Source organism: Mytilus trossulus, chromosome 9, assembly GCF_036588685.1.
Source record: "Mytilus trossulus isolate FHL-02 chromosome 9, PNRI_Mtr1.1.1.hap1, whole genome shotgun sequence".
In the NCBI taxonomy this organism is placed as follows: domain Eukaryota; kingdom Metazoa; phylum Mollusca; class Bivalvia; order Mytilida; family Mytilidae; genus Mytilus; species Mytilus trossulus.
This window is the reverse complement of record NC_086381.1, coordinates 73,791,273-73,815,853: the sequence shown is the minus strand read 5'-3', so window position 1 is coordinate 73,815,853 and position 24,581 is coordinate 73,791,273. Positions and strand designations below refer to the sequence as shown.

General features: G+C 32.8%; 2 protein-coding genes across 3 annotated transcripts in view; one reads left to right on the top strand and one right to left on the bottom strand.

The window, feature by feature from the left end:
• Positions 1-24,581, top strand: part of LOC134683391 (uncharacterized) — a 35,533-nt gene that overhangs the window by 2,241 nt on the left and 8,711 nt on the right. Inside the window, exons 3-4 of one of the 2 annotated variants that reach the window (XM_063542673.1) lie at positions 344-566; positions 1,446-1,934. The exons of the other annotated variant lie outside the window; for it this stretch is intronic. Coding sequence (XP_063398743.1) covers positions 344-566; positions 1,446-1,492 — 270 coding nt within the window. The 3' untranslated portion in view covers positions 1,493-1,934. Of the gene's footprint in view, positions 1-343; positions 567-1,445; positions 1,935-24,581 lie in introns of those variants that run through there. 2 annotated transcript variants of the gene reach the window in all.
• On the bottom strand, positions 13,573-17,736 carry LOC134683390 (uncharacterized). Its single transcript, XM_063542672.1, has 4 exons — positions 17,603-17,736; positions 16,908-17,046; positions 14,902-15,124; positions 13,573-14,061 (listed from the first exon to the last, which is right to left on the bottom strand). Exons 2-4 carry the CDS (start codon positions 17,019-17,021, stop codon positions 14,021-14,023), a joined length of 378 nt encoding a protein of 125 aa, XP_063398742.1. The 5' UTR covers positions 17,022-17,046; positions 17,603-17,736; the 3' UTR covers positions 13,573-14,020.

Below are 24,581 nucleotides of genomic sequence, written 5' to 3'. Positions count from 1 at the left end.
AAAATTATAAGTTTCCATGTTTTTAAAATTTCCAACAAATAAGCAAAGCGACTAATAATTTTTATGTTTTTCAAATGCACATTGAGAGCCTAATCATGTATGAAATTTGAAATTACTCAAAAGTGTCAACATCAGAACCAATTTAATTTCTTCTATACGCATTTATCGATAAAATACTAATATAATAAAGATAGTTTGGTTATATCATTACCGAAGAAACATTTTTAAAAAATAAGTTGACGGAAAAAAGCAACGAAATTTACCCCAATTTCCGAGTTATATATTAATTACATTTGCTAGTAACACGATCGTAAGTAATAAATGATACACATTTTCCAAACAGATGGTACACAAGAGAGACACTGTAAAGAGAGATGCCATTGCCATGGCCTTTAGATTGATTGATACCGATAAAGATGGCCACATTAATGGTAACGAAATTGCCGCATTTTATGCAAATGCACACATACCTGGACTGGTCCACAGCCAGAGTCGATTGAGACAACTATTCTACTTAGCCTTACCTCAAGTTGACACAAACGGGAATGAAGAGCTAGAAATTGGAGGTAAGTTTGATGGTATCCTTATATAAAATAGATAATAGAATAACACTTTGAAAGCACTAACATGACAAAATATGAAGAAGAAAAAAATAAAAGATAATCAAAGCCCTGATTATCAATTAAGCACTAAACGAAAAACAATTATAATAGACATCAACCAAGAACAGCTATTTGTTTACAGGCTTCTGATTTTGGTCATGCACATACTAAGATGGGCTAAGTTGCTTGTAAGCACAACAAAGAGGCGAAAAATGTCCAAATTTCTTGTTTTACACATGCACAATTTGATGTTTAGTACATTTAAATTAACATTTGTGAACTCACCTTTTTCTTGTACAATGGCATTTTGGTGTTTATTCAAAACGAAAAGTTCCCGGGTTATTTATTTCAATGTTCTTATGTTCTTACTCAGACTATAATTGGTTAATTGGTTATCATTGTTTTTATACCTATCACGGTGCTTTGCTTTAAGTTTTTGAAAACATAACTGTAAATCAAAAAGATTAAAATTAGTAAGTTGACACAAAAGACGACTAGAATCTACAGTGTTGTCATTTGTAAGCCAATATATCAAGAATGTAATCAGAAACTATAACTCGAAGTGAACAAAAGTACGTAAGCGGTTTAGGTATGGAAGTACTTCTTATCCTAAGTCGGTTTGACCGCCGCATTGTAACACACAGGTCAAAGGTTCCAGTTGGAGAAAACAACATGATTTTGAATGTAGAATCACGTTCTCCGGTTACAGAAGAAACGCCAAAATATATGACATTTTACATTGTCCCCAGTCTAAGAGAAGTATTAATTGGTACAGAAGACTCGTTGCGTTAACCAACATTATGCTTACAGCTTATATTTACTCGTTTTTTTGGTTTCTTGTAGAATTCCGGTCTATAGCAGAACGTGGAATGAGAGGAGACACATTGTGACAACGTTCTACCCGTTGTTCTCACAGCTATTACAGGAACATTGACCTAAAAGTCTGATTCAATATTAACCATTTTCAGTTCTGACTTTAAACAAAATTTGTGTCTGTTTTTCCTATTCATTTTTTGTCTGCTTTAATCGAAGCTGCTCTGCCCAAAATTAAAAATTAATTTAACAAATTTTTAATGTATCAATATGAAATATGTCTTTTTATTCACGCGATTTATAATCCAAAGCTAGCTTTTCAAGTTGCTTTTCATTTGCTCTGTGATAAATAGTTGCCTACTAGCATTCATACAACTTTAAATTTTGATTTTAATACTAACAATGTGAAAGAGGGTTTACTAAAACGTTGATACTTTTAACGGTGTTTGTATCTTTCAAATAAAGTACAAGCAAGTTATAGTTTTCAATTATTCAGGAACCAATAAATTATGAACTTTTTTCCTTGTCTGTTCACTTTTTTTTTGTAGTTGGTATAGTCAGATATAAGAAGATTTGGTATGCGTACCAATGACACAACACTCCATCCAAGTCACAATTTGGAAAATTAAACCATCACAGGTCAGTACGACCTTCAGTACGAAGACCTAGCTCACCGAACAACAAGCTATTAAGTGCCCCGAAATAACTAATGTAAGCATTTCAAACATGAAAATCAACAGTATTGCCTATATAAAAAATAGAAAACGAAAAACGAACAGCAATTTTGAACCACATCAACAAACGATAACCACTGAACAACATATTCCTGACTTAGGACAAACGCATGCAACGGGTTTATACGATTTAACAGTTTTCACAGGCGTTGACATTCAGCAAACCTAAAACAATAGGGTAACATCACAAAATTAAAAGACACACTATAAAATATCAATTTAAATAGCTTAACTAAATCAAAAGGTAGACTTACAATTTTCAGAAGTTAATGACTTAAAGCCACATATTCATACATATATCTTAAACTAGAACGTATGTATTTTAGAAAATAAACAGCTTATAAGAAATGAGGAGATGTGGTAAGATTGCAGAATTAGACAGCTGTCAATATACAGGCCAGTAGTCAAAATGTTATATGTTAAGATAGTCGGTAAAATAAATTAGCTACTCAAAGTGCTAGTGACCTGATAACATATATATATAAGGCCACTAACACACTGCGTCATGATCACTGTCTTAGTAATAATAAATTAATCTAAGAAGATGTGGTATGATAACCAATAAGACAATTCACCATCCAAGTCACAATGTGTAGAAGTAAACCATTATAGGATTGGTACAATGCAGATTTTCCTTTTCTATTCACTTTTGGTTACGATAAAGTAAATTTTCGTGAATGACAGTGAATAGTTTTACTTATTTGGTGTTTTTTAACCAATCACTTGTCCCAGCTTATCTTTTACTGAAGCACACAAAAAATTATTTTGGCTTTTTATTGCCAAACAAAGTACAAGTTACATGTTATTCATTTTCAAAGTTTTCACGTTACAAATTCCAATGCCTATGCTGTCTGTTACATCTTTTGTCGAAGTCGTATCTTTGAATTTGCAGAATCCATAAGTAAACTCAAATACATCATGTAAATAAAACAGGCATAAGTGCTGTCATTTATGCTCTTCAACTTCGTACTTTATTTGGCCTTTTTAACTTTTTTGGATTCGAGCGTCACTGGTGAGTCTTTTGTAGACGAAACGCGCGTCTGGCGTATATACAAAATTTAGTCCTGGTATCTATGATGAGTTTATTTACATGCCTTATGGTTTAGTCATTGTCAATAGAATGGATGCGACTGTCATACAAGTAAAAGGTTTAGCTACCTTTAAAACCAGGTTCAATCCACCATTTTGTTTTCATGAGAAAATGCCTTTACCAAGTAAGGAATATGACAGTAGTTATTTATTCGTTTGATGTGTTTGAGCTTTTGATTTAGCCATTTGAGTGGGGACTCTCCTTTTTATTTTTGTGATTAAACTTTTATCAGTTTTTGTGGACTACATCCTTTTTGACACTGTGTTGCATCATCACCAGATATAGATTCCCCAGAGAAGAAACAATAAAGGTAAAGGCTTCTATTATATTCTCCGTGCAGTTAAAATCGTTTGAGGTACAATTTAACCTCTTTATTTACATGAAAGTTGTTATCTCGAAATACAGTGCTGTCCAAGCTTGAATATCATGTAACTTAGTTACACAAAACCGTGAGAAGAATAGTTAAAGGATTTTTTCTTGAAAATTTTGAACTCGTAACAGGCTTTTTTAAACAGGCACCCATTGTTCATTTTTTTTGTTATTTGAAGAGAGAGATTAAGGTTCATAATTAGCCCTTAATTGTACCTATATCATTAAAAATCATAATCATAAAATGTCTCTTGCCAGCATCTTACTGGACTACATTTTTGGTGTATCCGGTGAGGATGGTACACAATGGTTGGAGTTCGGTAAAAAAAATCAATTTTTACACCCAAAATTAGTAAAATATTCACTTGATATTATGATGATTTCAAACTTTTTTTGGAAAAAGAGAGGTAAAAGATAGCCAAGGAATATTCTATGTAAAGCCAACGGAGTCAAAATTCTTAATTCGTAACTTGTCAATTTGTAACTTGTAACTGTGTGATTTGTCAATTTTTATATTGATCTTTTGTAATTGGCGATTCGTTAAATGTCGCCGATTTGTAAATTATCTATTTGTATATTGATGTTTTGTAACATGTCGATTCGTAAATTGTCAATTTGTATATTGATGTTTTGTAACTTAGTCTAGTCGATTCGTAAATTGTCAATTTGTAACTTGTAACTGTGTGATTTGTCAATTTTTATATTGATGTTTTGTAATTGGCGATTCGTTAAATGTCGCCGATTTGTAAATTATCTATTTGTATATTGATGTTTTGTAACATGTCGATTCGTAAATTGTCAATTTGTATATTGATGTTTTGTAACTTAGTCTAGTCGATTCGTAAATTGTCAATTCGTATATTGATGATTTGTAACTTGTCGATTCGTTGAATGTCAATGTGTGAAATGTCAATGTGTGAAATGTCATCGTTGTATTATGCTAACGATCATTATGACGACAGATGGCGCTCGGCCTCTTCTCATGTGTATAAGCCTCCTGTAAGTATGTGCACCGCCATATGGAATATGGACAAAAGTAATTTAAATTAATTCTGTACAACACATACATATAAAAGAAAACAAATAGATAATTAAATGAGTCACTTAGTTAATGTATACTATATATCAAAACTGTATTGAATATGCACTATTTTGTAATAAAATCTAAAGGAACCAGTAAACTAAACGAGGACCTAAAATGAGGGGCGCATTTTCGCTATCGTGATTCCTTTTTTCTACAGATTTTTGTTTTATATTTTCGTGATCCGTGATCATGGAAATTTATTTTCTGTGAATCGTGATCGACAAAAAATCAACTCGTGAATCGTGACGAGCCCCCCAGTACACATCTACAAACATCACTAAGCTTGAACGAATACAGAGACAACCTGCGAGATTTATATTTATAACAGGAGACAAATCCAGAGAAGTTGGTTGCGTCTCAAACACGCTCACCAAACTGAAACTACAAGACAACCAGACAAGACACTCAAGCCAGAAGCTAATATTTCTGTACGAGGTGGTCCAGGGGCTGCTTTCTCAGTGCTATAGAACCAGACAATTAAAACAAAAAGCTCGTTCAAAAAGATCACTGAATTGCTGCCAAGGGCCCGATTTAACAATTATCATAAAATTGAGAATGGAAATTGGGAATGTGTCAAAGAGACAACAACCCGACCATAGAGCAGAAAACACCCAAAGGCCATCAATATGGGTCTTCAATGCAGCGAGAAACTCCTGCACCCGGAGGAGTCCTTCAACTGGCCCCTAAACAAATATGTATACTAGTTCAGTGATAATGGACGTCACAATTAACTCCGAATTATACACTAGAAACTAGAATTAAAATCATACAGGACTTAAAAAGGCCAGTGGCTCCTGACTTGGGACAGGCTAAAAAATGCGGCGGGGTTAAATTTTTTTTTTTTATCTCAAATCTTTTATACACCCACTTTTAACAAAAGTGACGCTCTATCCCTTTGACTTGTCAGAGAAAAGATCTCGCCATTCGCGAGGCAATTATCTCCAATATGCTTACACTAATTTTATTTCTCCTTGAAAATATTTGCACATGATTTGGGGTTTGACCCAGGGGTATGTATTGGGTAATTTTTTAGAGTAAAATGGTAGCCAGGGATTCTGACTGACTGCTCGACAGAAGAGACAGGCGGAATTCAACATGTTAAAGTGAATTGGATATTATGATTATATTGTTAAGAATTCATTGCAAATGATTTTTTTAAATTTTATATGACATGCAAATTTCAAAACAAATAGCTTTATTGATTAACATCGTGAATCATTTCGGTTATTTAACGATCCGATCGACAAAATTTTAGATTCGGTAAGCTTGCCTGGCTATAAGGAGGTGTGGCACCGGGTGGGGTTCATATCGGGAGGACTGGGCGTTAAGCAGCTGTTGAAATCGAGGAACTCTTGATTTTTTTTGGTCTTTTTGGTTGTAAATTTTTATAGAAAGGAAATCTAGTAGCGGAAATTTTTAATCCTCTTGACCAGAACTATTCAGTAGACATGTATATAATAGAAATCGTTTATTACTAGTACCTGGTTTTTCCAGTAATGATGTAGCCTTTTATAGCCGACTATATGGTATTCTCATTGTTGAAGGCCGTAGATTGCCTATTCTTGCTTACATCGACTTTATTTGAACTTCGCTTTGGTGGATAGTTTTCTCATTGACAATCATACGGTTTATTACCACATCTCCTTATTGTATTTACCTGAAAAATCCAGTCGTTGTATTCCACTAACCAACGACTATTTCATTAACCTCGGCGTGATTAGGATAGATCGATAACGTCGAGGAACTGAACTAGTCGGAATGCATTTTTATATAGTTTAATCCGTTCTCGAACGAAAGTCCACGTCAGTAAACAAAACAAAACTGGGATCCTGTAAACATGCAATTTTTGTTTTAATTGTTTTCTTTTAGATGCATTTGCTGAAATTAATTGATTAAAACTACTTAGGTTTATATTTCATATGGAGGTGCTCCTTCTGACAGGAGGCTTATACACCGAAGAAAAAACCGAGCGCCATCTGTCGTCATAATGATCGTTAGCATAATACAAAGATGACATTTCACACATTGACATTTAACGAATCGACAAGTTACAAATCATCAATATACACATTGACAATTTACAAATCGGCAATTTCCAAAAATAAAAGGTCACGAAATACAAATGTAAACCAATTAAAACGAGATAACTAACGGCTTTATTTAAGTACAAAAAGATGAACGAAACACAAATAAGTAACACATCAACAAACGACAACCACTGAATTACAGGCTCCTGACTAGGGACAGGCACATACATGCCGAATGTGACGGGGTTAAACATGTTAGCGAAATCCAAACCTTCCCCTAACCTGGGACAGTTGTGAAACCGTACAACATAAGAACAATCTATGAAGATCAGTGGAAAATTGCTTAACTCATCAGATAGATACAAATATAAATACTACATAGAGTGGACATGGACGGGTACTTGTAAATCCCATCAACAAATGACAGATCTGAGAGTACTCGCAGTCACTGAAAGCTTGTTCAAAGCAAGTTACAACTGTTTAAAAATCATTTATATAAAACGAAATTATCAATCAAGTCACATCTTACATCCAATGGATTTAGTATAAATGCGTCATAAACTGGCAGAGAAAAACATTCCAAGACACATGCACCGACAGAATGTATGACAATGTTCATTTGGAACTTCAAACACACATGAAGACCTGGATATTTCTACAATTATCAAGCCGCTAGACAACTGGGAGAATTATTTTTCAAAACCTGAATTGTGTCTTTCCGACATTAGTTCATGGATGTCAAAAACTATGCTAAAACTTAATCAAGATAAAACCGAACTTATCATATTCACATCGAAACATCTGGAGGTGAGTGTACCAAATCTCTTACTCAAAGTCGGCAATACAGTTATAAGTATTGTATCCTATGTGAAAACCTAAGCGTATACTTTGATCAACACCTTACATTAACATTGGACGTATTCGCAGCTTTATAACAACATCCGCTTGCAAGCATTCGTGAACAGTCTAGTAACATCCAGACTAGATTATGGGAATATTTTTGCCGATTTACATTGGTTGCCAGTCCAATACAGACCACAATTCAAAATACTTACTAATGTGTACGGCGCTTTGAATGACATTGGTCCTGCTTACATTCGGGAAGTGGTCACTTTGCACGTACCAAACCGATCTCTGCATTCAAGCTCAACTAAATTACTTACCGTTCTAAAAGTGCGGACAAAGACGTACGGTGAAAGACAATTCGATTGGGCCGCGGCATCTCTTTGGAATAATCTCCCTAACAGTTTAAAACAATGCAAGTCCTTAACTAAAAGTTCAACACTCATTTTTATCGCATTGCTTTTTATCAGACGTTTTCCTTTCTCTTTTACGGGGTTTTACTAGGTCATGTAGTTTTGTAGAAACTTTTAATGCATTTTTTTTGTATACCTTTTTAGGATTTTTGTTTGTTTTGCATGATTTTTAACCTAGATTGCTATTTTTGTATCGACCTGTTACTAGTATATCATGGTAGGCATTTTTGTTATATATTTTATTTTAGTACGTGAATCTAACACAGTTTATGTTTTATGCCTTTGTCTTTGATTTGGTTTTAATTACCATGCTGTGTGTACAGCGCCTCAGAGTAATTTTTATTTTTTATATAGGGTGCTCTATAAATTTTTATTATTATTATTATAATTAATAATATATTGGACACCATAAACTGCATAAGTGCTCTTCCAGATAACATAACATTGGTTGGTCTTACAAGAGCTTCAAAATTATAAACATAAATTGTATATTAAGCAAATCAAAGACGGGTTTCAAAGTAATTGCGGTGGCGTGAATGAGATGTGGATACTTAAATTCTTATGAGCTCAGGTTTAAGTACACCCAGTGTAAGACTCCTTCAACTGGTAAAAGTATTCCACAATTCATGCCAAAAGACAAATTAAAGAAGTTGGTACTGCTTTATTACATATAAAGTAAGAATGACCAACGTTGATAAAAGTATCCTGGTCCAATGTAGGGACACATGGTACTGCAACAATCAACCTGAATCAAACAAAAATTTGTCTGAAACTGACATTATTGATCAGTATCAAGATCATTCCCACGGACCTGCATACGAAGTATATATCTACAAGTTGGTAGAATATCTTAGGGCTTGTATTTTTATCACGATTTCATTGGTAGAGGGTTGCTGTTCTCAAGGCAGCTTTTAGATCAAGAAAAATATTTCTGTTCAAGCAGAGAGAGAAAAATATTCTATATCCAGATTTCACCAATTACTGATAATGATAAATTTTGAACAAAATAATTTGATTGATAGCGTTGAAAAATGAAATAAAATTGTTCGAGCTCTGATCAAAAATAAAATTCTGACTCAAACATAAAATCCATAACCCCATTAGGTTAAACGGTTGGTCCCTAACACCAAGTTTTGAAATCGATCAAACTGTTCATAGGCATAATGCATCTTCTTTACGTTATTGTAAGGTATAACCTTGTAGAACCTGCTGGTATCCACAGATTCAGTTTTAAAAATCATAAACAAAGCTTACCAGTATGCAACGTGACTGTCCTCTTTCCAAAATGTTTTTATAACAATTGTAATATATGCCATTTACAATTTTATAGTTAAAACTAATAATGATTATTATGAAGAAGATTAGTCTAATTATTTACGGATTTGATAGTTATCAAAAGTAAAAGGATAATAATTTTATACGCCAGACGCGCGTTTCGTCTACATAACACTCATCAGTGACGCTCAGATCAAAAATAGTTAAAAAGCCAAATAAATACAAAGTTGAAGAGCATTGAGGACCCAAAATTCGAAAAAGTTTAAAAACGTTTAAACTATAAACAGCTATAATCATTGCTCAACAACTTCGAAATTGTCTTGGCTAAGATCTAATTATTTGATTGTCAAAATAAAAAATAGAACATTTTGTTTCACTGCTGTTTCTACCTTTCACATATGGCTTTTTCCTAGCTAATTGTTCCTTCTAATCAATATTAAAGTTTTGTGGTATCAAATATGATTTGGCCTGCATAATATACCACAAACGTCAATAATTGATTTCATTTCATGATTTGGCCTGTATAACATAACATACACGTCATTAATTGATTTGGTTTTATGATTTGGCCTATATTACATACCATAGACTTCATTGTTTGATTTGGTTTTATGATTTGGACTGCATAATATACAACATAGGTCATTGCTTGTTTTGGTTTTATGATTTGGACTGCATAAAATTTCAAAGACGTCATTGTTTTTTTTAATTAGTTGTGTTACCTATAGTCTCAAGGCTGCATATGAACCTAACATAGATACCAGGATAAATGGTTTTTCTAGCCAGCAGATCTGATTGACAGTTTTTTAAAATTGTTAATTAATAATTTATTCAATTTTTTGTTTATATAAGACCAAAATGACATAGAAGTTATCAATTAAAGGTCACCGTACGGCCATAACAATAAGCAAAGCCAATAACGCGTAGTTAGCTATATAAGTCATACTATACTTTAATTTTCCTGTTTACAATGAAAAAATCAACAAGGCCACAGTCAAATGTGTAAAAAGAACAAATACACAAGTATGGCGATAAGTTGAAATCCCTTCTAACTTGCAATAAAGGATCAATATCTATAGTTATGTCTGCATCATTTATCTTCTTATTGACAAACGACAACCATGAAGTATTTGAGGATTTGTTGAGATCAACACAACGAAAGAACAAAACATTTAAAAGAGATTATTGCAGCTAATTAATTGTTAATTGGTTCATTTCAATGAAGCAACATTCCAAAGTCACTAAATAGAGTATATTTCTCCAGTTGTGCAATATTAAAGAGCCTGCTTTTCCCATCATTTCATATTACTAGGCAGATTTTAAACCAAGTGTTTTTCGTGTTGAAATTGAAGTCATCTCTTTGAAATGTTACAGACGCAATCACCAGTTGTTGACAGTTATAGAATTTCCGTTTCACAGATGACGACGAACATTTACAATTTGTCGTCAATCCGATCCCGTCCACTTTCCTTTGCATATTACCTACCGAATCATTGAGCTGTACTTACATCAGCATCACGATGGGTGTCATATGTGGTGCCGAATCGAATTACCCTTGCACTTACGATCAACTTTTTTGGTGAGTTTATTTTGCTTAGTCATAAGTTTTGTATATTGTAACATTTAGACAGCTGTTTGTCTTTTGGTAGGATTTTTTTTAACCTTTTACAATGACAGTGTCAGTTATGTTTCGACTGACGAGCTCGAATATTCCTTAACTATCTGAATATTTTACTAATTTTTGGGGTAACTATTTTTTTACCGAACTCCAACCATTGTGTACCATCCTAACTGAATACACCAAAAAGTCCAGTAAGATCAATTTTTTCTATTACCTTTTACTGGCAAAAGACATTTTATGATTATTATTTTTAATGATATAGGTACAATTAAGGGCTAATAATGAACCTGAATCTTTCTCATCAAATAACAAATAAACAGCTGCGCCATGAGCGCATGATACGCCCGACGTCTTGTGGGGAAGTTTTATGCAATAATCATAAATAGCTTCTGAGAAATTTTTAAGCAATAACCATTTATTGTTTTTGAGACATGGCGGGACATGTGACCCCCAGCCCCCCCCCCCCCCCCCCCCCCCCCCCCCCAGCCTGTTTATTTTTTAACAAAAAAATAAATATCACTAAAATTAAATTTTGAGTCTTCACCAAAAAGTATACAGATCTTTAGATTAAAGTAACAAAGAAGTGTGTAAAATTTTAAGTAATAATCATTAATCGTTTTTGAGATACGGCACGACATGTAAAAAACCCTCCCCCTTTTTTCCAAAATACTCAATTACTCAAAAATGAAATTTTGAATCATCACCAAAAAGTATACAGATCTTAAGATTAATATAACAAAGAAGTGTGTTAAGTTTTAAGCAGTAATCATAAATGTTTTTTTTTTCTACCTAATAAGTAGAACTATTCACTGTCATTCACAAAAATTTACTTTAAACCAAAAGTGAATAGAAAAGGAAAATCTGCATTGTAACAATCCTATAACGGTTTACTTCTACACATTGTGACTTGGATGGAGAATTGTCTTATTGGTTATCATACCACATCTTCTTAAATTAATATATTACTAGAACACACCCGCGAAAAAGCGGGCTTTCATTGCGTAGTTTAAGAATGCAAAGTGTTGTTTGGAGAATTTTGTAAAATATTGAATGACTGGAGAATTTCAAATGTGTCATAAATTATTGGTTATTGGGGACAAGAATTTATTTTATTCTATCCCTCCTCCTTTGTTTCCAAAATTCCCAATTTTTGGTTTTCTGTCCATTTCGATATTATGTTATGAACATTAAAATAAGGAGCCTGTAATTCAGTGGTTGTCGTTTGTTTATGTGTTACATATTTGTTTTTCGTTCATTTTTTGTACATAAATAATGCCGCTAGTTTTCCCGTTTTAATTGGTTTACATCATCATTTTGGAGGCTTTTAAAGCTGAGTATGCGGTATGGGCTTTGCTTGTTGTTGAAGGCCGTACGGTTACCTATAGTTGTTAATATCTGTGTCATTTTGGTCTCTTGTGGAGAGTTGTCTCAACATGGCAATTATACCACACCTTCTTTTTTTGTAATCAATGAATTTTGTAAAAGATTTAATGGCTGGAGAATTTCAGAAAAGGTATCAAAAATTCACATGAGACATGTGCTTATCTGTATATAATGAACATTCATTTCTTTATGAATAAAGTGGATTTACTTTTAATTTTAAGTTTACTAACGATCCATGGTGGTCATTGATATAGTATACAGAACTTCTATTTAATAAACTCTGTGACCGCCGTGGGTAGTAAACTTGAAAATGATAGCAGATAGAATTAAAATATACTTTATTCGTAGTATATGTATGTACAAAGTATACAGTAAAACGCAAACCGGAAGTATCATCTGACTTAAAATTTCGTCCAATGACGGGACAATATCCGAATGCCTTTTTATAAATAACTCAACCTGAATAATCATATGAATGGATGACAAATGCAACTATGCACTGTACCTATAGGACACAGAAGCGTGTTGATTGATTTATTGTGGAAAAAAGAGAAGCGACACACCAAATGAGGTCTTCTCGTTAAATAGTATAGATTACTAAGGCAGTGATCATGACGCAGTATGTTAGAAGGTTTATATATGTTATAAGGTCACTAGCACTTTGAGTGGCTATTTTTTTTTACCGACTATCTTAACATATAAAATTTTGACTAATGACCTGTATATTGACAGCTGTCTAATCTGCAATCTTACTACATCTCCTTATTTCTTATAAGCTTTTTTTAAAAGACATACGTTCTAGTTTAAGATATATGTATGAATATGTGGCTTTAAGTCATTAACTTCTGAAATTGTCTACCTTTTGATTTAGTTACGCTATTTAAATTAATATTTTATAGTGTCTTTTAATGTTGTGTTGTTACCCTATTGTTTTAGGTTGCTGAATGTCAACGCCTGTGAAAAATGTTAAATCGTATAAACCCGTTGCATGCGTTTGTCCTAAGTCAGAAATATGTTGTTTAGTGGTTATTGTTTGTTGATGTGGTTCATAATTGTTATTCGTTTTCTATTTTTTTATATACATTATAGGTAATACTGTTGATTTTCATGTTTGAATTGCTTACACTAGTTATTTCGGGGCACTTTATAGGTTGTTGTTCGGTGAGCTAGGTCTTCGTACTGAAGGTCGTACATTGACCTATGATGGTTTACTTTTACAAATTGTGACTTGGATGGAGTGTTGTGTCATTTGCACGCACACCAAATCTTCTTATATCTGACTTTACAAACTACAAAAACAAAGTGAACAAACCAGGAAAAAAGTTCATTATTTTATTTGTTCCTGAATAATTGAAAACTATAACTTGCTTGTTCATTATTTGAAAGATATACACAGTTTTAAAAGTATCAAAGTTTTAGCAGACCCTCTTTCCAATTTTAGTATCAAAATCAATATTTAAAGTTGTATGAATGCAAGAAGGCAACTATTTGTCACAAAGCAAATGATAAGCAACATGAAAAGCCAGCTTTGGATTATAAATCGCGTAAATAAAAAGAAAAATTTCATATTGATACATTAAAAATGTGTTAAATTTGTTTGTAATTTGGGCAGAGCAGCTTCGGTTAAAGCAGACAAAAAATAAATAAGAAAAACAGACACAAATTTTGTTTAAAGTCAGAAAATGGTTTATATTGAATCAGACTTTTAGGTCAATGTTCCTGTAATAGCTGTGAAAACAACGGGTAAAACGTTGTCACAATGTGTTTTAATATCCCCTCATTCCATGCTCTGCTAAAGACCGGAATTCTACAAAAAACAAAAAAAACGAATAAATATAAGCTGTAAGCATAATGATGGTTAACGCAACGAGTCTTCTGTACCAATTAATACTTCTCTTAGACTGGGGACAATGTAGAATGTCATAGCTTATGGCGTTTCTTCTGTTACCGGAGAACGTGATTCTACTTTCAAAATCATGTTGTTTTCTCCAACTGGAACCCTTGACCTCTGTGTTACAATGCGGCGGTCAAAGCGACTAAGAATAATAAGTACTTCCCTACCTAAACCGCTTACGTACTTATGTTCTAAGGGAAGCAATCCCGTTTCATTTCGACTTATAGTTTCTGATTACATCCTTGATATATTGGCTCATAAATGACAACACTGTAGATTCTAGTCGTCTTTTGTGTCAACCTACTAATTTTAATCTTTTTAATTTCACAATGGTAACCAATTAACCAATTATAGTCTGAGTAAGAACATTGAAATAAATAACCCGGGATCTTTTCATTTTGAATAAACACAAACATACCAGTGTACAAGAAAAAGGCGAGTTCACAAATGTTAATTTAAATGTACTAAACATCAAATTGTGCATGTGTAAAACAAAATTTTGACATTTTTCGTCTCTTTGGTGTGCTTACAAGCAATTTAGCCCACCTTATTATGTGCATGACCAAAATCAGTAGCCTGTAAACAAATATCTGTTCTTGGTTGTTGTCTATTATAGTTATTTTCGTTTAGTGCTTAATTGATAATCAGGGCTTTGGATATCTTTTGTTTTCTTTTTCTTCGTATTTTGTCATGTTAGTGCTTTCAAGGTATTATACTATTATCTATTCTATATAAGGAAACCACAAAACTTACCTCCAATTTCTAGCTCTTCATTCCCGTTTGTGTCAATTTGAGGTATGGCTAAGTTGAAGATTTGTCTCCATCGACTCCGGCTGTAGTCCAGTCCAGGTATGTGTGCATTTGCATAAAATGCGGCAAATTCGTTACCATTAATGTGTCCATCTCTATCGGTATCAATCCATCTAAAGGCCATGGCCATGGCATCTCTCTTTACAGTGTCTCTCTTGTGTACCATCTGTTTGGAAAAAGTGTATTATTTATTACTTACGATCGTGTTACTAGCAAATGTAATGAATATATAAATAGGAAATTGGGGTAAATTTCGTTGCTTTTTTCCGTCAACTTATTTTTTTAAATGTTTCTTCGGTAATGATATAACCAAACTATCTTTATGATATTAGTATTTTATCGATAAATGCGTATAGAAGAAATTAAATTGGTTCTTATGTTGACACTTTTGAGTAATTTCAAATTTCATACATGATTCGGCTCTCATTGTGCATTTGAAAAACATAAAAATTATTAGTCACTTTGCTTATTTGTTGGAAATTTTATAAACATAAAAACTTATAATTTGATTCCGTTATTTTCCAAAAAAATGACTTTCAACTTTCGATAAAGTTTAATTTGTCCCCGCGGAGTTTGATTTGAAGTTCAAATATGGACAATAACTTTGCCCAAGAAATATCGTCTGGTCATATGAAGCAGCACATCATTATAACGCACCTGCTTTTCGATGGATTCAATTGTGTCATTCAAATCCAATGATCAAGTTCTGATTTTTACGTTACAGAGAGTGTAAAAAAAAACTGTAAATTCTTGTGAAATGGCGAGGATGATTTGTGTAGTCACACACATTTGTTAACTTATGTATTTATGTGTTGCAAGTAAGTTCTCATGAATATGTATATACTCCTCTCCAACACAAATGTTATCAAAGGTACAAGGATTATAATTTAGTACGCCAGACGCGCGTTTCAGCTACAAAAGACTCATCAGTGACGCTCATATCAAAATATTCAAAAAGCCAATAAATTACAAAGCTGGAGAGTATTGAGGATCCAAAGTTCCGAAAAAGTTGTACCAAATACGGAAAAGGTAACATATGCCTGGGATAAGAAAATCCGCAGTTTTTCGAAAAATTCAATGTTTTGTAAACAGAAAATTTATCAAAATTTTAATGACCACATTATTGATATTCATGTCAGCCCTGTAGTGTTGACTACTGGCTGGTGATACACTTATAGTTGATGTTTGTTCATTCAAAAGAATATTATTCATCATTAGTTTTTAGACGACAGCAATAACACAATGAAATGATACTTCTATATGATCAGTAGATATAATTACATCTTAAGTATATCATTTTGATCTAGGTCGACATTTTTAGTAGCTTTATAAATACTTTCTTTTTTAAAAGATTGGTTAAATTTTCCACTTATTTTTTTTTATCCGTGATATCAAGATACGTGTTTTAACAAGACAAATGTGAGAGCTTGATATTTGCTTACCCTGTGATATTCGTTTCTAAAGGGTAGTTTCAGGGGAATAATTCTACACGCGATCATTTACGTTTAATGGCTCGTTGCTGAAAGTTTTTTCCTTGATGTCATGAAATTCTTATATTTGAAACTCCTTTCCGACCAAATTCTGGACAGAATAATTAAATCGGCGTCTATATAAGACTTTTAAAATAAATTTTATTGATTTTTTTAATGATAAAATTACAAGTTTTGTCATAAAATTGAATAAAGCAAACATAATTCAAATTTTGAACCTAATTATTTTCGAAACCAGCAGGTTTTTTTTGTGTCATGATCTTTCAAGTATTTCAAATTTATCTAAAAAATATCCATTGAAAATTATTCGTTAGTCAGGACTTTAATGGTATGATGAAACTTATTCGATGTACTTTTTTAGTCGTTAAAGCCATATGTTTATAAATCTAAGATGTGTTCAAACCTTTGCTAACTTGGCAGTTATTTTCAACATCCGATATATACTAGTATTCTACTTACCGATGCAGTATGGGCAACTGCATCATAAATGGCAGATCCTTCCTTAAATTTGAATTTAAAAGGAGAAGCAAAAATTGCAACAACCAGGCAACAAAACACTATCAGGGTCTTCATCTTCTGAAAGTTCAATCAATAAATGCTGGAAAAGAAAAAAAATTAAAGATCATAAGTACATTATGTGTCTTGTGCCTATATAAATCATAATAATTTTCTTTATCGGATTAAATAAACTCATCAAAGATACCAAAACAAAATTAAGTATATGCAAGTATAAAGAAATTTGACTGTTGTTTGTAAACAGCTTGCGCAATTCTGCCCTGCATAGTTCCTTGTATTTTTCCTTTACCGCAAATTTAGTAAATTAAGCGTTCAGATTTACAGATTGAATTTATATTCGAATTGAACTGTGTGAAGTCTTCTTTGCAATTAAAGGTTATTAACAAAGCACTAATGTGTGCAATTACTTTAAAAAAAATGGTATATTTCATTAGAAATGAAAAATGATGACAAAGAAAACTATCAATTAAGATTACACGTATATCTATGTCTTATTTATATTTATTTTCAATTTAGACTTGTTCATATCTTTTCAATGTATATATATATATATATTAGTTTCATAAGTAAGCGCCGTCAACATTTCCTTTTAAAATATAGTACACCCACTTTTGTTTTACATGTTATAAAGACCTTACCTTTCTCTGAATAAACCGCTGATCTATTCAAGTCTAATGCAGCAAATTAAACATTTATACTAAGGAGTTAGTAAAATAGTCGAACAAGAACCAATCATATTATTTCAGCAATTATCGTTTCAACGCCGAGAACAGTCGAATATTTCCGATTTATATTTACATCATTGGTCACAAAACTCGTTTGATTCGAACGGAGAGAAGCGGAATCAGCCGAGGTTAGAAGATTTATATCTTTATATAATCAAATTGACACTTTATAGATTTGGGACATCCAAAACGTTTTTCTGGGATGACCACCGTTAAGATCTACTAATAAAAATGAAAAGCATTTGGTGAACAATTAATTAAGGAGCTGAATGATTTAAAGATATTAAAATTTAATATATACACACAAATAGCGCCCATATACTTAAAAATAGTAAGACGACCTCAGATTTGTGTAATTACCTTTGCCATACTTGATCTTAATAACTAACTTTAAAAGAAGAATCATTGAGCTACTACACCATATGCATAATTGATAGATACGCTTTTTTTTTAGGAAATGAGCCTTCAAACCCAGCCTTCACCAAGAATTGTAATAAAATAAACGGTGCCAATTTTCTACAAAATATTCGCATTTCGACAATTAATGTCTATTTAGTGATGCTCGAGGCCAAGATATAGGATAATCCAAATTTTAATTAAACAATATGAAGAGCTATACACAAAAAGTCCCAAAAAGTTTAGCCAAAGCCGGGTTATGAATCAGAGCTTTGCATGAGAGAGATACATTCCTTGTTTTTTTTTTAATTATTTCCCAAATTTTGTAACAGCAAATTCTATTATTAAAAAAATCCGTATGTTCATGCCAGTACTATTATACTTGCCATCTCGAGGACGTTCAGTCCACAAGCAGAAGCATCGACCCAGTGGTAATAGTAGCACAAAAGGTCCCAATGTTTCTATACTAGATGCGCATTTCGCCAATCAATGTGTCTTTAGTGATGCTCGAGGCCAAAATATTTTAAAATCCATATCTAATCAATAAAATAATAAGCTATAAACAAGAAAAGACAAATAAGTATAGTAAAAGCTGGACAAGGAACCCCCCCCCCAAAAATAGAAAATGTAAATTTTTGAGGAGATAAACATAAAAACAAATAAAAGGAAAAATTTTCAAAGAATAATGGGAATTTTGTTCAACAAAAAAAATTTGAACCTTAGTGAAAAATAATTTTTAAATTCATCCACATGATACGTTTCATTTACAAAGAACAAGTACTTCCCTCAAAACACTTCATTGAATCAGTAACTCAGAACCGTAACTTTAAGTGTTGTAAAACAAAATCAAGTATCCACAATTGAAATGGTTTCATACTCGATGAGATACTTCATGACCGCAATTGTAACAATGTTTCAATAGATTTGTACTTTCGGTCGGGAATTTCCATTTACAAACTTGTACTTCATTATCATTATGTAATAACATAGGCAGACCATAAGAGGCTATTGCATCGCCCGTTTCAATTAAAAAATATATAAATATGTAGAGAAAGAAGTGTTAAATCTTCTGTAAACTGTGTTAAGGCTTTATACAAACTTCTCTAGAAAAATTATTCTAATGCAATATTTTTAAAACAATCAGTTTCATTGGTCAATATCTATGTTTGCACCTGTCCTAAGTCAGGAATCTGATGTTCCCGTTTGAATGGTTTTACACTAGTAATTTTGGGGCCCTTTATAGCTTGTTGTTCGGTGTGAGCCAAGGCTCCGTGTTGAAGGCCGTACTTAAACCTATAATGGTTTAATTTTTAAATTGTTATTTGGATGGAGAGCTGTCTCATTGGCACTCACACCACATCTTCCTATATCTATTATGTAAATTTACGTTTACTAGGTCGCAACCGCATATCAAATTCATACGCGTCGCACTTGTTTTGTTTTGCATAAAATGACTGACCTAAATACCTCTAATTTTGACAACAATGACCCGAATGACGAGAATAACTCACAGAATGAACTATTTTTGTTAATGCATTTAGTGTTGCCAAACTTTAATTTAGAAACAAGTTTATTAGAAGGGTTAGAAGAGGACCAAACGGCAGATACGGCGGAAAACCCACCAGTCAACACAACAGCAGACGACGCCGACAGATTGCAATTGTCAACGGAGAATTGCACAGCTGATCAGTCTACTAGTATGAATTCAAATCCCATGGAAGTGGACTTGGTTACAGCTGATGTTTCTCGTAGGTGTCAAACAAATTCAAGCAGAATAAAACCTGCACAGCTTTCTCCATAACACTTTATCTCTTTTGTTATGCCCCCCTGCGAAAAAAAGGAGTGAGATACAAAAAATACTATTTTTAAACCTGAAATTCACCGTCCATATAAGAGATACATGTATTTATTGTATTTAAAGCTTGGTCTTCGTAAAATTGGGTGATACCGTATTGTATTGGATGATTTGCCAGTAGGTAAACCGGGGTTTTTACTATTGCAAATTGAGTTTACATGGCGACGCGGAGAGGAGACAGGTAAACAGATGTTTGCACCCCAGTTTACCCCGCTAGTCCCTATATACAATACAGTTATCTCCATTCTTGTGCAATTGTCTCTAAACTTCTACGAAGGCTTAAATTACAATAGTGTTATCTCTATTTTAATGCAGCATATCAAAACAGATACCATTTAACAAATATTTTGGGGTAAAATGACATAAATGAAAAAGTCCAGGGAAACTGTTGCATTGTCTTTCGCAACTTAACAATGTGACGTCATATGTATACTCATGATGCCAAACATAAATCAAAACTAGACATATTTATACCCTTTGAATGCTTTAGAATGCCTGAATTGCTTCAATGTTGACAAACAATGTGACTTTTAATGTTTATCTTGTGAGAAATGAAATACATTGTATCAAAAGAATGTTTGAAATCAAAATGTGTGCTTTCTATTAAGCATGATTAGTTTACATTTGTAGTAACGAACTGATAGAAAGTGGAATTTACCCATTCAAAGTATTTGTCAACTACCAAAGAAAATTATTGTTACAAAAAATCGCCTTAAAAAAATAAAAATAAAAAGCTTTATTACAACGTACTGTTGCAAATACGATAAAGCATGTACATGTATCATTGTTTATCTGTTGCAGTGGACCCCTTGATTGACCCTGAGAGTGATGTTGACTTGATAGAAGCTGTCAACATACTAGAATCACAGAAAGAAAACAATGCTGTTCTTCAAAGCCGCTTTGCGGAACTAGATGATGAGGAAATGGAGTTGATTTTAGATGATCCCAACAGCAAAGGAACCAAAAAAATGACAAAATATGGAGTCAAAATATTCAAACGTACGTTATCTGATGGACAAAACATTTTAAGAAAAAATATGTAAATTGTATATGAATTTCATTATAATGATAAATACCACTAGAGATTATAAATCATACACAAAAGTTTATATTGTCCTGCCATTGACCTATTGTTGTATATATATATATATATATAGTCAATATATGTAACCATGGCAACAGGCAATATCTTTGAATACTCTTATTTAGATTGATTTGACACATGTATCACAAGTACATCAACATTAATGTAGATCTTGTATCACAAAATTGTAAATCAGCTAGCTGCTATTATGAAGCAAGCACACATTATGAAAAAAAATCATACAGTTAACTACATGTACATTGTACATGTATAGGAGGAAGTTTATATCCAAAGTAGGAAAGCTTTTTCTGCACATTCAGTCTCCATTTTAATAACTCTCATTTACCAATAAAGCTCACTATATTCTGATCATTTATCCACCATTATTATTTGCACAATTGAAATCTTCACACTATTTTTCATTTTAATCTTTGAAAGGCGTGGTCATGAAAACCAATGTAAATTTTCAGAAAACACTTTTGCAAGATATTAGCGGTTTATTCTATATTCTTAACTCGGTCCAAATATCACCCATCTCCTTGTTTTCCCTGTCCTTTCAATCACAAAAGGTGATCTTGAGAAACTACAAAATTCAAATATGTTGTGTCTTGAAAACCAAAGATGTCTACAGAGCAAAGTTTGGTTTGACATGCATAATGCTAAGTTTTAGAAGGCACAGTCGTGAAAACCATCTTTAATTTTTTCAAGAACACTTTTCAATTTTAAAGATAGTTGCGTATATTCTATATCTTTAAATAGGCCGAAATGTCACCATCTCCTTGCTTTCACTGTTCATATGATTATGTTGTGGTTCAACATTAACTCTTTCGGCAAATAAGGCATGCAGAACCAAAATGCTCTCAGTAGCAGTGTCCAGCACTGTGTGGCCATACATATATGATCGTCACTTATTACTGAAATTGAACATATTACTACTGTATCATATATATATATAACTACTTTGATATGCAAGACGAGAACCATTATTGCTGTACAATGTTAAGTTAAAACAAATTAGGAGATAACTGTATGGTATTTTCAGCTTGGCCTTCGTAAAACCTATATTTTACTGTTGCAAATTCAATTTTCTTTGCGACACGTAGCAGAGCTAGGTAAACAGATAATTTGTGACAGTAAAATCAAGTTTTACGACGGCCAAGCTTAAAATAAAATACAGTTTACTCCATTCTAATGCAGCATATTAAAATAAATACCATTTAACTAATATATTGGCGTAAAATGTGATGAATGATTAAGTCTGCGAAACTATTGCATTGTCTTTAGCATAAACTCGTATACTCACGATGTCAAACATAAACTCTAAACATATTTATTGCCAACTACTCAAATGGCGACAGTAAGAAACCAGCGGTTTACTGTTGCGAATTCTCAAATACAATATATGGTTTTAATATGCAACCTAACAATAAATGTACGTCAAGCTAAAAATACACTTAGCATGTTAAAGTAACGCCACTCGAATCACATAAAAAAAGGTCATAATTTTTCCAGATCTTAAAGTTACATAAAAGCCGTAATACTTTACCAGTCCTTCAATTACATTAGAATAATAAACAGCTGAAAGGAACCTTTTTATCTCTATTTTTTAGACTGGCTTGCTGACAGAAACAAAGATGTCAACTTTGAAAACTTCAGCACAGAAATGCTCAACACTTCTTTACGTGAATTTTACACTAACGTCAGGTCAACTGATGGGAACTTCTACTCAAAAAGTACTTTTGTTGGAATCCGTGCTTCCATAAGCCGCCATTTAAGAAGCCCTCCCTATAACCGTCCCGAATCTCTTATTGAAGATAAATCGCTTTATACCTCAAACCAAATGTTTACTGCAATGTTAAAGAAGTTACAGCGGGAGGGACTTGACAGAACAAAACACCACTCTTTAATCGCAGAAGGCGATCTCGAATTGTATTTGAGGATTTGCGGGGGTAAACCGGGGGTTTAACTGTCGCAAATATCCGTTTACCTGTCTCCGCTCCACGTCGCCAAGTAATCTCAATTTGCGACAGTAAAACCCCCGGTTTAATCCCGCAAATCCTCAAATACAATACGGTTCTCTCCTAATTTACATATAAGTTCTTATATAAACTACCAATTGATTTAATTTAGAGTCTTAAGAAAACTCATCATGTCGCTGCATTGAAAACCTGTTGGTGACCTTCTGCTGTTGTCTGTTCTATGGTCGGGTTGTTGTCACTTTGACACATTCCTTTTTTTCAGTCTCAACTTTACCATTACTATAACATAGACACAAAAATATTCCGTATTCATTTGTCAATCTACCAATTATAACAAAAATGACTGGATCATTTTTAGAAAAAAAAACATCTGTCAATGAATATATACAAACTTTCTTGTTACTACAAGAAAAGAGATAATATTTTATCTACTGTTCATGACAAATCCAGCTTTGAATTAAAACATAACCACCACAAGGACACCATGATGCAATGTATACTTATTGACTGGATATTCGTGGAATAGTAAGCTTAAGTTTATTGTCCCGAGGAGCAAGTATATATCAAAGGTGAAACCAAACCATAATGTTTACTTCATAGATATTTGCAATACTCAGGCTACGCCTTGTACTGACGCCAACCCTGTACTAGATACAATAGGTAAACCACGACGTCGTTATTGACACCTGCATTATTTTCAAAATCCTCCAATCGCGTAGCTGCATTTAAAATTCCGCGAATTATAATGATGCCTGTGGTCAAATAGTTTCAAACAGGTCCAATAGTAAGAAATGTTTGACCGGTCCAATAGTTCAAAGCTTGTAATTTGTGAAATAGTGAAAATATTGTGTACTTATTTTATATAGAAAATGATAACTGAGTTATAATAATGTTCACTATAGAGAGAGAAGACTGAAAAACTTATGGAAAACACATGAAGGAAAGGTACACGCATATGAAAGAACGCCAGTAAGAAGATATAGACAATATGTGAAATGAATTCAAACGAAAAACAACAGTAAGTATTCAAACGCATATACCAATCAGGCTAGGAAGTATCAAAACTGATCTTCTAACGATATAGCTAAACGTGATATGGAAAAAAATACATGATGACACACACAACAAATCTCACAAATTGAAACACAATTAAAGAAAGAAATTTGAAATGCCTTCTGGAACCATATTGAAAACATGATATTTGGCATTCAAGTACTTGTTTGTCCATTCCTTTTTTATGTGTTATGTCATTTGATTTTGCCATGTGATTATGGACTATCCGATTAGATTTTCCTCTGAGTTCAGTATTATTGTGATTTTACTTTTTATTCGTGAGAACTAATTTTCTTGGTGGCGGCAAATGTTACATGTTTGTGGGTTCTTAAATAATAGATAAGTTGTCTTAAAAAATCGAGTGACGAATTTTTAAGACTTCAGAAACGAATATTCCTGCTTTTAATTATATGTTGTTTTATTATTTTTACGGGACATTGTCAAATAAAGTGTTCATTTTCACTCACTTGTTCGTCTTTCATTACTATCAAAATTCATCACATTTCTAATAAAAAAAAAATGCTT